This window comes from Rhea pennata, chromosome 13 (genome assembly GCF_028389875.1).
Source record: "Rhea pennata isolate bPtePen1 chromosome 13, bPtePen1.pri, whole genome shotgun sequence".
Classification (NCBI taxonomy): Eukaryota; Metazoa; Chordata; class Aves; order Rheiformes; family Rheidae; genus Rhea; species Rhea pennata.
In genome coordinates, this window is record NC_084675.1 from 3479905 (window position 1) to 3493181 (window position 13277).

Here is a 13277-nt window from a genome sequence, read left to right on the forward strand (position 1 = left end):
TATTGTGATTCTCAAGCACCATTTAACCAAGGATCTAAGTTCTTCACATGAGCTAAATAAGCCTCAGGGTACCCTGGTGCAATGGGGTTATATAATTATCCTTCTATTATAACTGAGCAACGGAGGCAGAGAGGAACAGTGATTTGCCTGGGGTCATAAAGAGTTGCTGTACAGACAGCAAGAGAACCCAGGAGTCCCAATGCCAGTTCCTTGCTCCTCAGGTCTCAAATGCAGGGTTTCAATATTGCTTATTTTGGAAAGATCTTTTACCTTCAAATAAATCGTATGATTCAAAGCACCAGGAATCAAGGGAATGAGTGAACAGAAAATGGTTCCTAATTACTAGTGCCAGTTCTCCCACTGTTGACAGAGTCAGCAACAATCACTGAATTTAGTGGAAAAGAAAATGGCTGCAGGGCCACGAATCTGCTCATTCGCTCAGCCAAAAAAGAACAATTAAAAAAAAAATGTGGAGCACCCTTGGGATCCAGGAGAAGTTCCTAAGGACAGATCTGAATTGGATGAGTATGAAGCCAGTTGGTATTCCTTCCAGTCAAGAGCACATGACTGTGGCATAACTTTACCACTCTACTGCCCTGCATTGAAAGCATGGGAATGGAAAACATCTTTGTGATTAAGGGAAGCAGCTGAAGCTCCTGCAAGCTCAGCTGAAAAAACAGCATCCATCAGTGAATGCTCTGCCCTTCAAGCTACCAGTTGCAGAAAGGAGTTCAATAATCCCCCTGCAGTGCAGAAGCACAGATTCTTACTTGATATCCCAAATGTAGATGTATGTGTCCACAGAACTGGTGACCAGCAGGTCTGGTTCAAATACTGCCCAGTCCAAGTCACTGCAAATGCAAAGTTATATTAGGTCAGGGAAAAGTAGTTTGCATCAATTTCTCACAAGTCTCCAATACATTTCTCTAATAAATTCACACCAACTCCATGATATCCCCTGGAACACCCTTAGGTAAAAAGCAAGACGTTAATCATTTCTCTGAGTAAGAGAATGAAGCATTTTCTTAGCCTTGAACTTTATAGCTACCATGTCTGTGGACTTTCCTCCACAGGGAAGGGGACACTCGCAGTGTGTTCCCAGTTTTCAAGCATCCTTGGCCTGATCAACCTTTCATTCTGGCGTGCCTTCCTGTTGGGCTCACGAGGAGCACATGGGACACAAACAGTCTCCACGCAGCCCAAGCAAGTGTCATTTCAGGTGCTGCAATTCCCTTTCACACTGGAAAGCTGGAACACAAGAGGAAAAATGCTGCTTCACTTGCATTTCCAGCCCAGAGCTAAAGTGCACCCTTAGACTCACTGGAAGACACCTCCCACACACCACTGTAACACACTAGGAATTTAGTCTTTGGGATGACCTACTTTAATTAAACTGCTGTCACAGGGAAACATGGCTGGGATGCAGTTTAATAATCATGCTACTATCTGTTTCCCAGATGACGGTTGCTGTTCATTATGAGGACAGCTGCCTAGGGCAATGACACCCAAGGCATTGAAGGCTAACTTGATATACTGGTGGGAGCCATCAAAGGGTGAGCTGCTTTACATCAGACATCTCCAAATGGGAAGGCAGGACAGAGGGGCAGACAGTACCAGCCAGACAAGTGAGTAAAAATAGATGGAATTTCTCAGAGCAGAGCCAGAACTGAACAAACATTCACCTTCTGTGAAAACAACCCACCATTTTCCTCCCAGTAGCCTGCAGCATGGCTCGTTCCTTACCTGATCACACGTGTGTGCCCTTGCAACGATGTGCAAACTTCCCCATTACCTTCTTTCCACTTATACAGGTCTACTCGCTGATTGCTCTGAAATTAAATGAAGAAAGGAAATGGTGGCAGGCAAACAAGGTAGGACAGGAATCCCCGTGTGTCAGGACCAGGTTCCCTTTTTTTAAAGGACCTCAGCTACCTGCTGAATCGCACTGAAGTCCTCACTCAAAGCAGAAAGAAAACAAAGATGAACCTACAGGCTATAAGGAATCTCAAAAGCCTAAAATTTGATCACATCCACTCAAAACTGGAGATAAACCGGAATAGGGAAAAATCCCATTGAAAACTGTTTGCACGAAACGATGTTCTCAGAGCTTTTACTTCTTAACAACATGCTGTGACTGAAGGCAACAGAAAGCCAAATTCTTTCTGCAAAAATATCCTGCTAGTCTGTTCAGATTCACAACTGGAGTTTTCAGTGAAGGGGATGATGAATCACCACTGGTACTTCTCAACTCTCCCTCCATTCCCTTCTGCACTAACCAGGGCCTCTGCCAAACACGGAACAGTCTAACAGCTTTAGGGTCACCTCCTCAAGGGTACTTCCATTCTTCCAGCCACCCAAAAAAGCCTAAGCGCCTATCACTAACCGCAGTAACCACAGAAACAAACCAGATGAACCAACAGCAGCATTATTTAGGGCTTCTTCACTGATTCAAGGAATAACCCCCACCCCTCCAACGCAGCCATACACAAAGTTACTTGAAACAAGATATGGTACTTTAAACTCATGTTCTGCCTCAATCAAAGTTCACTGTAGTCCCAGCCAGTTGTAACCTTTCTAGGGCAGGAGCTGCCTTTTTGGGTGCATACACAGCACCAAGCACTGTGAAAATTCATGGTGATTTTGCAAATCAAATAACAAGACTTCAAAATTTCATCGTCATTAGCCCCTCATTTCCAAGCGCACACACACACACACACACACACACAAGGGAAAAGGTAATGTAAAATAAGTCTGTTCTCTATTTTTGGAGCATTTTTCTTTTTTATCCCAAACCTACTTCGTAAGAATTTAAGCTTGCAGAAAGACAAAAAAAAAATCCACCCTTCCCTGAAATGGGAGGTCTCCTCCCAACTCAGCAATAATATATGGCATTTCTCTATCAACTCCAGCTCATTGACTGAAGGATTTAAGTCAGTAGAATGAAATTACTCAACAGGATTTGTTCTGAGACTCCAAGGTTGATGACAGAAGATAATGATCACCATAAGCTTCTCAGACTCTTAGAGGGGCATCTCATGTGCAAACTGTTGTCTCTAGCAGCAGGTGTGGGAAAGTCACAGTTCTTCACATCAGGAGCACTTTCTAAAAAGTCTTTCTTGTAATAAGTATCAGCATCTACTTCCAATAGTTTCATCACTCTCCTGTTCAAGCATTTGTGACCACACAAAAAGACTATCAGGGACCTAGAATGGAAAACAATGGTATTTCTAAAACAACAGCTCACTAGTCCTCAGAAACATGCTTGAGCTAGAAAGCAATTACAGCCAAGCACAGCAAGAGGACATTCTGCTGGAAAGAAGCCAAAAAAATAGAAGCCCTTATGCAAACAGAAGGACAGACTTCTCCTCTGCCTGCACCACTTCCATTTAGCTGCACTGCAAACCCAGTAAGGTTGTTGCAATCATACTTGTAGTCTTTTATATCTCCTTTCCACCCACAGGGATACAGAGAGATAGGATCCTTGTGGCTGTTAACAAGATGTGTGTGGTATACCTGAGCTGGCCTCCCATGACCACCTCAGCAGCAGACTGTCTAGGGAATGAGAATCAGCTCGAGCTTAGAAGTAGTAGACTGCATTTTCACAGGTCTGAATCCAAGCTAATTTAGCTTTTTTTGTACAACTTCATCCTTTAGATTTGGCACTGCATAATACATCCACAGTGCCTCCAGACCTCACCTGGGAGACACACACACACACAGAGCACATGGCGCAAGTCTGCCTTCCCCTTCTAAGCAAAGCAGGCTAAATTCTAGTTCCAGGAAAGGGATATACTGCAGCAACAGCAAAATGCCAGCCACCTGTGAGACAGCTGGAAAGGAGGCATTTCTGACCCAAACTGGGAAAGCTGCCCAATCTAATCTTGGAGATTCCTCCCCTGACCTGTATCAGCAACTGCATCTGAATTACCAGAGCATCTTAACATCTTCATTTGTAAAGAGGAGTGGCAAGATTTGATGCCAGCTACTACTAGTTCAAGGAAAGGATGGCTCTTGAAGGCTTACATGCTCAGGCAGAACCTCAATACCATAATTCTGGAACAAGACAGATTCCTGTGTCCACTCAAGGCAGCAGGAGACAGGGATGAGACTGGCACTGCCCTGCTTTGAAACAGTTTCCTGCTCAAATCAGTATTAACTATCCTGGATATAGCTTTCAGCATGTGTTTGGGAAGCTTTCCTGCTCTGCTTGCAGCCAGCATAGCACATTTCCTTATTTGCTTCTGATTTCCACAAACCGTATCCAGAAGCGGCACTGACAGACACCTTTCTGCAAGTTTTGTTAATTCTCCACTCAGACGCAGAGAGCTGCTGAAGGCACCTTTAAGATGTCAGTCATGTACCAGGGCTAGGAGCAAACAAATAAAGGTTCCTAACTGACAATACCAGTCCACTCTTAAAACCACCTTCAATGTGCAGTTGTAGCCAGTTCAGGAAGAAAAAGAAACAAACCCCCGAGGAAACCACATTCAGCTTAGAGTTTGCTCAAAAAAAAAGGAGGAAACCTCTCCATCCTCAGCTACTCTAAGATTCTCAGACTATAAAAGCAGATGGAACACGGCCAAACAAACATCTTGCCAGGAGAATAGTATGCGTCCAGCTAGCACTTGTAGCCATTGACCACCGTGCTGCTGCAAAGACTGCTGCTAGCAGACACTCGGCATTCCGCGTGAACAAATTACAGAGCTAAAAACTGAGCTCAAGTCTCAACTGACCGCTGCATCAGCCCTGTTTAGACATGGTTTGCACTACTGTTTCTTCAGACCAGCTTATTTACTTTACACATTGAATGAAAACTCCTCACCGACTTGGTCCCTGGCCCATCTGCAAATCTAAACTGTTCCAGTTGTGAGCCAGTATCGACTTCTGCTATTCACAGATTGCTTGGTGCGCCACATCCTACCAGTAATGCAGGGAATTGAAAACAAAACAGCACAGAGCAAGAAATTCAATACATGGACCAATCTCATAATAGAATGGAGGTTAGAAACATTTGTTGCCCATCCATCCTTCCTTCTAGAAAAGCATCATTCGGGTGCCTGATTTATTTGGCAAGATGTTTCACAGAATACAAACAAGCAACACCTAGATTCAACACTAATTGAACAGAAACTGAGAAGCACCAAGCAAAACACCTCACCTTACTGTCCGTAAACCAAAATTAGGTCTTGCTCTTGAAATATGATTTGCAGAGGCATGCCTGTGCCAGCTACACAGAGCTTTCCAAGCCTGGAGAAGTCCACCCATGAAAGACTGAGGAAGATGAAGAGAGTTTCTGCTTTTACATGTGTGAACTTACTGAAGCTGCAAAGTAGTACGCGTAGCTGTCGTGCGGATTCCATTGCACTGCCCCGATGTCCCACTTGCTCTGGCGAGAGATCTTTCGATGACCCTCATTTGGTGCATCCAGGTTAACTATGTAGAGGAAACGGCGGCTGCAAGGCACATAGACACAAAGGGGCTGCATCACACAGGGCTTATTTCCAAACTCCCAGCTCGCACGGAGTTTACAGCCTTCTGCCTAGAAGGCTGAAGGAGAAGCATTTGACAAGACAGATGAAAACACTATTCCTGAAAATGCTACATTCAACTATACACTTCAAAAAGGGTTATATTAAAAAAAAAATTGAAATTAGTCAGGTTCTGCAAATCTAATTGGTCACCCAGACCACAGGAAGAGCTAGATAACTAGGATACAAAAGAAAGTGTTAGGAAATGGTGCACAGATATCTGAATATGTTTTACTGGTCTAGTGAGGCACCAGAGCTGAGGTAGCTCAGGGCTGGGAGTGCAATGCAGAGGCTCCACAGGAGCCAGCTTCAGTCTGGATAGATTGCTCTGAGCACGAGTTAAAGAGCCCTACAAACCTAAGACAATTCTACGTGGCTGAGAGTTTCCACACCACACTGTTCAATGAGCTTGGTTCTGCAGACACTACAAACACACCTGCACAGAGCTAACTCAGCTGTGACAAAGTTTATTAACATGGACACAGCACTGCACTGATCTGGTTACACTACTTACCTGAGATAACCCTACCTGCAGCAAAGAGATATCTGCACGCTGCTCAATCTGAGTGAATACAACCTGCTGCACATGGTTGACTCCCCAAGAAGCTTGTTAAGGTTTCATTTCTTCCACAGTGTGATTAATCTACCAGGAAGATAAACTGCGCAGGGATAACTGAGAGCCAGCTGAACTTTAATAGAAGACTAGCACCAAAACATACTGAACCATATACAATTAACTACAAAAGCATCAAGTATGTCAGCTACAGAGCAAGCAAACAGCAGCTCCAAGCTCTGTGAGTTTTCCCAAGAAAAGGAACAGGAGGAAACATCTTTGCTGCCTTTCCAGACTAAGTCCTTGGGGCTCCCTACTCTGAAGTGTGAAATGGCAAGCCCTCTGAGGCTGTTACACAGCATCAAAAGAAAGGAGGCAAATTCCAAAGGGTACTGAGCATGCTGCAGGAGGGGCTGAACCTGGGGGACAGAGTTTTGCATGGAAGCGAGCAGGCTTCTGAGTTGTACCAAAGGACCCATAGCCTCTAAAGCAGAGACTGGGGCAGGGGGGCACAGAGCACAGCCACAGGTCAGCTGCACACGCATGATTCTGAATTTGAAATGAGCATCTAAATTGGTGTGGTAATTGTCATTGGCAGTGGGACAGCAACTGCCATTAGCACAGAAAGGTGACAGCTGGACAGGCACCAGCTGAGCAGTTTACAGCCTTGCCTTCGAGGTAACTAGGTAATGCCAAGCACTCCTGGGAGCTCAGGCAGCCTGAAGTACACAGCACCTACTCCAGTGCCCTGCCAATGCAAAGGGGCCCCTCCACCACCAGGGCTGCTGCCTGCAGGACCACATGCGTCCTCAGCAGCAGCAACATAAGCAACACAGAACAACCACAATCTCTCAGTGTCCACAGACACCCTATGTCCCCCAGAAAGTCCTTCTACAGCAGATTTATCTAAGGTATACAGGCAAATAAGGAAAAGACTAACGTGTACAGGAGTATATTACTGCCAGATCAGCTCTGCTAATCTCTCACAGATGGAGGTGACAGAGATGAATTGTGTAAAAGGAAATGAGAGAACAAAGGGTAGAAAACAATCTTGGAGAAAGCCAAAACAGCAGAAGTTTGGCTCTTGTTGAGTATTGTCCTGCACTGAACCAACAGAACAGGTCAGAGAGCTTGGCTCCTCTGCCCAAATGCACTACGGGAATGTTTGAGGTAAGTTTGGTCTTACCAAAATGCTTTGATCTGTATTTCAAACAGAAGCCAAACAGTAATAACCAACGTCACACACCCCCTGCAAGCGGATTCAGGAAAGTATGTGTCAGGAAAGCCACAGCAGTACTTCATTGTATTGTTGCTGCTGTTTTTAAACTCTGTATCCCATTGGAAACGTGACCCAGAATCCTTTTCATGAAGCCTCGGATAGAATTCAGCTGCACCTTTCTGAAACAATACATCAGCTTTTCAACTGAGGTCAGCCTCAAGGTTGCTGATTTGGCTTGTGGAAATGGCTGTCACACATTTCTAATGGGAATTGTCACACTCACCCTGAAAGTACTGCGCGCTGTCCCAGACAGTCCACTGACATAGCAGTTGCCTGTTAAAGAGAAACAGAGAACAAAACTGAATTACACCTGTCAGGTCAGCTTCTCAGTCAAACACACAGCTTTGGGGACGAGTTCAGGAAAAGTTGCCAGCTTATCTTCAAGGCATAAACTGCTATGGCAAAAGTCAAACCTGATATCCATCAGGAATGGCAGATGCAACATCCCTGTAAAGAATCACAGACGGGTGATGGGGTAAAGCAGTCGATTCTGGGATGCAGGACAGCACAGACAAAATGTCTTGTCTTTGATTTACTCTGAAAAAGACATGGCAGACACCACTGCAAGCACTGAAACCTTGCTACATTCTCCCTCCTATGGCAATCACAGCTGCAGCCTTTCAATCAGCAGTGTCTAATAATCCTTATTAATCAGCCTCTGTTTCCCCTCAGGAGCTCTCTCAGTCTCTCTGTCTTCCATTCCAGGGCCAGATTTAATTATATATGTACTGGGATATAATAGTGCAACCATTTGTGTATAGCTGGTCTCCAAGAAAGAGAAAGGGCTAAGAAGCATGAGAATTTACTTTGGAGGTGCTTCTATAGAAGGCTGAGAGATCACTTAAGCATCACAAGAGGGAAAAAAAACTCAAAAAAATAAAACTGTTTGAGCACCATCTTCCTCCAGAATTGTATGGGCCAATCACCTCATTTACTCACCAAAAGAATAAAGGTAAATTTTACTAAGAAAGCTGAGCAGTTCAGCCCATAAACATACATTTGACTTCAATGCAGTTTTTAGCCTTCGCAGTACAAAAAAAAAAAAAAAAAAAAAAAGAACCACAATATGCTGTAACTTCAAACTTCAAACCAACTGCTGTCATCTTCAAAGCTACCTCTCTGAAGGCTTAGGATGTCTCTGCTGCTGTTCAGGATTTTGCTAAGCATTTTCAGTATGGATTTAACAAGACGTTAGGATGTTCCACAGCAACTGCTCAGAAGCATCACTAAAATCAGACAGACAGAATGTCAATCCCATTCCAATTCAACCACATTTGACAGGAGTATAATCATCACAAAAACATAATTTTTTCAAGCATCAAGAGAACAGCCTATCGGGTAGAGAAAGGAGGCCCCATTGCTACCTCACAAGCACCCCAGCTGAGGGAAACACTGCAACATGAGCTCTCTCTTTACTCTTTAGAGATCAAAAGTGCACATGGAAAAAAGTTACAGATGCCACAGGAAGATTTTTCAGCAGGAGTCCACAGTGCCGCTATCTATACCCAGTCAAGACAAGTTTCACTAGTTCTGCTGTTTCAGAACTTTCTGAAACAACTGTTCTGCTTTTATTTATTTATTTATTTATTTATTTTCCCAGAAGGCAGATCTAGTGTTCTGGCAAATCCTTCCTAGTCCTAAAACTAATGTTCTAAATAAGAGGCCAGTTTTTAAATCTCTAAATGGTGAAGGAATAACTCCAACTTCCTAAATTTCAGAATACCTTGCAAACAACATTTCCAAAGTGAGTTATTACATTTATAACAATATAAAGAGATTTTGTCAGATGATATACATCTCATTTGTGATGAATTAAAATGAGGATCACTAAAGACGTTACTGAAATCAGAGCCTTCTCATGTGAGAGCTAGTCAGCTGACATATTTCACACAGCTTTTGCCATCTTCCCCCCAGACAGAAGAAAACCTGCTAGTCAATTTAAACTGTCGGCGGAAAAGATTAGTTGTTTGTGGAGCCTAACTTCCCGTCTGCACACTGAATTGCCAATAGTGGTACTATTTTGTAATTGGACATGGTAGCGTTTTACTCTCCTTTTGACAGTATTGACAGGCCTGACATGAGCCTGTGGGATAACCCAAACGAAAAGAGAACACAGACTGCTGCCTCTGTCAGCTTCCATAGAAAAATGTCACTTCCAGACAGTATTTGCCTCAAACTACCATAAGATTTTCTGCTTAACTAGTGCTACAGGTTAGATACTGTATTTTTCACAACCTACTTTTGGAAATGAAGGTAGCTGCAGTCGCTTTAGACATGTACAGGCTATAAATGTAACAGCTGGCCACTCCTTGACTCTCTTTGCAGCTACGCAAGTTTAGGGTAGGGATAATGGATGCAGCATGGCCTTTAAATGGAGCTCAAGCCTGGTATAGCACAATTACAAACAAGGCATTTATGCTTCTGAAGCTCGGCTTTCCACTCTGTAAAAATCTTTCATGCAAAATCCTAAAAAAGCTAAAGCCCAAACATACACATGAGGTTAGCTTGAAAGCAGTAGTCTACCACCCCAAGAGGCTGAAGCCCTCTGATTTGAGAGAACTGGCAGGTCAGAGCCACTCTAGAAGGATCATTGGAGTAAACTGAAGTAATTGAAATACCTCCCTATTTAAGACATAAATCACCACAACAGCTAGATTGAAACCGATTGCTGAAGAGGATTTAAACATCTGTTTCTTCCCCTCTTTGCTCCCACATACAAATCATTATGAATAAGCAATCAAATGATAAGCCTGTGACTCTCCGAGCCAGACAACCACTGAATCTGTGATCCAGGAATAAGCACTTCTGTATCTTGTTACCAGTTTCCAGTTACCAGAACTTATTTCAGAAGGAAAACAAAACTGATATCAAGTTTTTCAGACACAAACAGAAAAGCTTTGTTAGTTTACAAACCGTAGGCTGGATTTAACACACATGGGAGTCAACGCACCTCTTACGAACAGCAAACATAGAGTTGACATTGCTTTAGCACAAGGGGATGAACTAGAAGATGAGAGGTTTTCTAGACAGGTTTTGTATTTTTTCTAGATATCTTACTGAAATAATTCACATATTACATTCTGCTTTGTGAAGTAACTGCCAATACCTTTAAAAAAGAAAGAAAAGAAAGAAAAGCCCTATTTCTTAGATCAGTTTCTAAGAAAGCACATAAGCAAACACTGAAGGGAGCTCTATTGTAAACAGCAGCTTCAAAAATAAAAGTTGATCTTTTTGCTATTTAAAAAACTAACCTGCTTTTCCTGCTAACTGAGCTATATTCAACAATTTATACTTGCAGCCATAAAAGTTGCTATGATGGGCTCAAGAGGAAAAATAAGGGAAGATGAGCAGCAGGAGGTAACATCTTCTACTAGCCCTGCCAATATAGTTGGAAAAAAAACACACAGATATTTGAAATCTAATTAAGATTAGAATAAAACTGCCTCGGGAAATATAGTGTTTTTCCCGTAAGCCAAACTACAGCACTGCTACTGCTAACAGAAACACCAAACAGGTACACCAAGATCTCACAGGTTTTGACCGCAGCCAGGTCACAAGCTTGTAGAGACGCTCCCCTGCACACCCCTGGTTCGAGCAGGGAGCAAAAACCGCGTCCTCCTGCTCCCCCCACTTTAATGAAAATAGAAACGTAATCGGCAACTACACAAACAGCGGAGCTGGCCTCCATTCGTTCCACTCCATTACAGGGACTCCTCTCAGGCGCTTGGCACAACGCAGCGCTGGGCAGGCGGCTGCTCGGTGTGACGGACTCCGTCTCGCTGGCGGCGGCCAGGCTCGAAGGCAGCGCGGCCTGGGACGCCGAGGCACCTCCCGCCCGCCGCACCTCCGCGCCTCGGGGCCGGGGGAGCGACGCCAAGGCGCTGAGCACCCGCCACGAGATTTTTTAGGAAAAGGAAAAAAAAAAAAAACCGCCCAAGGCAGAGCGCGGCCCCCCCGGCGGCCGCCGCCGCCGCGCACCTGGGCGTCGCGGAACTCCACCACCACATTCTCGCTGCTCCAGCGCGCCGCCATCTTGCGCCGCCCCAGCAACCCCCGACGCCGGCCCGGGCGGGCGGCGCGGCGGGAGGGGCCGCGCGCTCCGCGCCTGCGCACGAGGGCGGCGGCGGCGGCGCGGGGGAGGCCGGGAAATGTAGTGCGCGGCGGGCGCGCCCCGGCCCGCGGGGCCCCCCGCGCCCGGCGGGGCAGTGGGACCCGCGGCGAGCGGGCCCGACGGGACCAGCCCCCCCGCTCCCGCCGGCCGGAGGGGCCTCGGGGCCGCCCGCGGGGCTCGGCGGCTTGTGCGGGGGGTGCGGAGGAGGAGTGTCGGGGCGCACAGCCCCGGGCCCGGTCCGGCCCTGCCGGGCAGGAGGCGGCAGCGCAGCCGCGACTCCGGTTTCCGTGGTCGCCCCCGGGCTTTTCACCGGCGACCCCCGCAGAAGGCGGACGAGCGGCCTGGCCGCCCCTCCGCGGGGAAAAGCGTGGCCGAGGCGAAGCGCCGCGCTTCCAGCGGCGGGGGCCGGCGGCGGCGGCGCGGGGGGCGCGAGCGGGGCTCCGGGCGGCGGCGGCGGCGGCGGCAGCGCGGGGGTTAAGGGCGGCGCGGCGCGGCGCGGCGCGGCGCGGCGGGGGGGCCGGGGGCGGGAGCATGCGTGCTGCCGGCCTCTATTGTCTCCAGCGCGGCGCCGAGCACCGAGCGGCTGGCGGCCGGCAGCGGAGGCCGCGGCCGGCGCAGCGCAGCGCCGCGCGGAGCGGAGCGGAGCGCGCCGCGCCGCCCCCCCGGCCGCCCCCCCCGCCCCTCCATGGGCCGCCGCTGAGCGTCTCCGCGGCTGCCGGCCGAGCCCCGAGGCAGAAGTGAGGCGGGCGGGCGGGCGGACCCGGGCGGCTTTTCCCCCCTCCCTGGCCCCGCGTCGCCGGCGCCCTCCGCAGCCCTCGCCGCCAGCCCCCCCCGCCCCGGGGGGGCGCCGGCCGTGGCGGCGGTCTCGGGGCGCCCTCGCCCCTGCGGGCCCGGCGCGGGGGAAGATGCCCGGGGCGGGGATGAGTTTTAATCCTTAGCTCCCCGCGCCCCCCCGCTTCCTTCCTCCCCCTCTCGCCTCCCAGCGGCGGCGGGGGCGGCGCGGCCCGGTCCCCGCCGGGGGCTGTCGCTCGGCTCCCTGCGGCCCGGCGGCGCCCATGGGGGGCAAGCAGAGCACGGCGGCCCGCTCGCGGGGCCCCTTCCCGGGGGTGTCGACGGATGACAGCGCCGTGCCGCCGCCGGGGGGGCCGCCCCACTTCGGCCATTACCGGGCGGGCGGCGGCGGCGCCATGGGGCTGCGCAGCCGCTCCGTCAGCTCGGTGGCCGGCATGGGCATGGACCCCACGGCGGCGGGCGCCGTCCCCTTCGGGCTGTACGCGGCGGCGGCGCGGGCGGCGGGGGAGGCCGAGCGGGCCCCGGGCGGTGGCGGCCCGGGCGCCGACTCCACGTACGCCCATGGCAACGGTTACCAGGAGACGGGAGGCGGTCACCATAGAGACGGGATGCTCTACCTGGGCGCCAGGGCCTCGCTGGCCGACGCGCTGCCCCTCCACATCGCGCCTCGGTGGTTCAGCTCGCACAGCGGTGAGTCCGGGGTCCCGGGAAGGGCGGGGGGGGGTCGGGTCCCTCCGTCCCTGCCCGGGTCCCTCCGTCCCTCCCCGCGCCCCCCCGACCCTCCCCGCACTCCCCCGTCCCTCCCCGCGCTCCCCCATCCCTTCCCAGCCCCCTCTGTCCCCGCGGCTCCCCCCCCCCCCGCCCCCACCAAAGGGGGGCCCCGGGTGCTGCGGCCTCGCCGGCCCCGCTGCACCCGCCCGGCTCCGGGGGCCGAGGCCGCAGCAGCACAGCAAGGGGCCTGCGGCTGCCTGGGGAGGATGGTTGCCCCCCGCACCGGGTGGCTCGTCCCCACCA

General features: G+C 49.6%; 2 protein-coding genes across 12 annotated transcripts in view; one reads left to right on the forward strand and one right to left on the reverse strand.

The window, feature by feature from the left end:
* WDR59 (WD repeat domain 59) overlaps window positions 1–11421 on the reverse strand; it is a 50018-nt gene extending 38597 nt beyond the window's left edge. For 7 of the 11 annotated variants that reach the window (XR_009959799.1, XR_009959800.1, XM_062586473.1 and 4 more), the window contains exons 1-4: window positions 7268–7396; window positions 5318–5453; window positions 1744–1829; window positions 771–851 (exon numbers count right to left, since the gene is read on the reverse strand). Coding sequence is in view for 9 of the 11 variants with exons in the window: in XM_062586473.1 (XP_062442457.1) it covers window positions 771–851; window positions 1744–1829; window positions 5318–5453; window positions 7268–7383 (419 nt within the window). In the remaining 2 variants the exon portion in view is untranslated. Of the gene's footprint in view, window positions 1–770; window positions 852–1048; window positions 1136–1743; window positions 1830–5317; window positions 5454–7267; window positions 7397–7583; window positions 7634–7773; window positions 8257–11338 lie in introns of those variants that run through there. The other 4 variants (XM_062586474.1, XM_062586481.1, XM_062586475.1 and 1 more) reach the window with 3 other exon arrangements.
* A 695-nt stretch (window positions 11422–12116) lies between these two features.
* The window catches only part of ZNRF1 (zinc and ring finger 1), a 28667-nt gene continuing 27506 nt past the window's right edge, over window positions 12117–13277 (forward strand). The window contains exon 1 of the mRNA XM_062586175.1: window positions 12117–12953. Within this exon, the coding sequence (XP_062442159.1) occupies window positions 12527–12953 (427 nt within the window). The 5' untranslated portion in view covers window positions 12117–12526. The remainder of the gene's footprint in view (window positions 12954–13277) is intronic.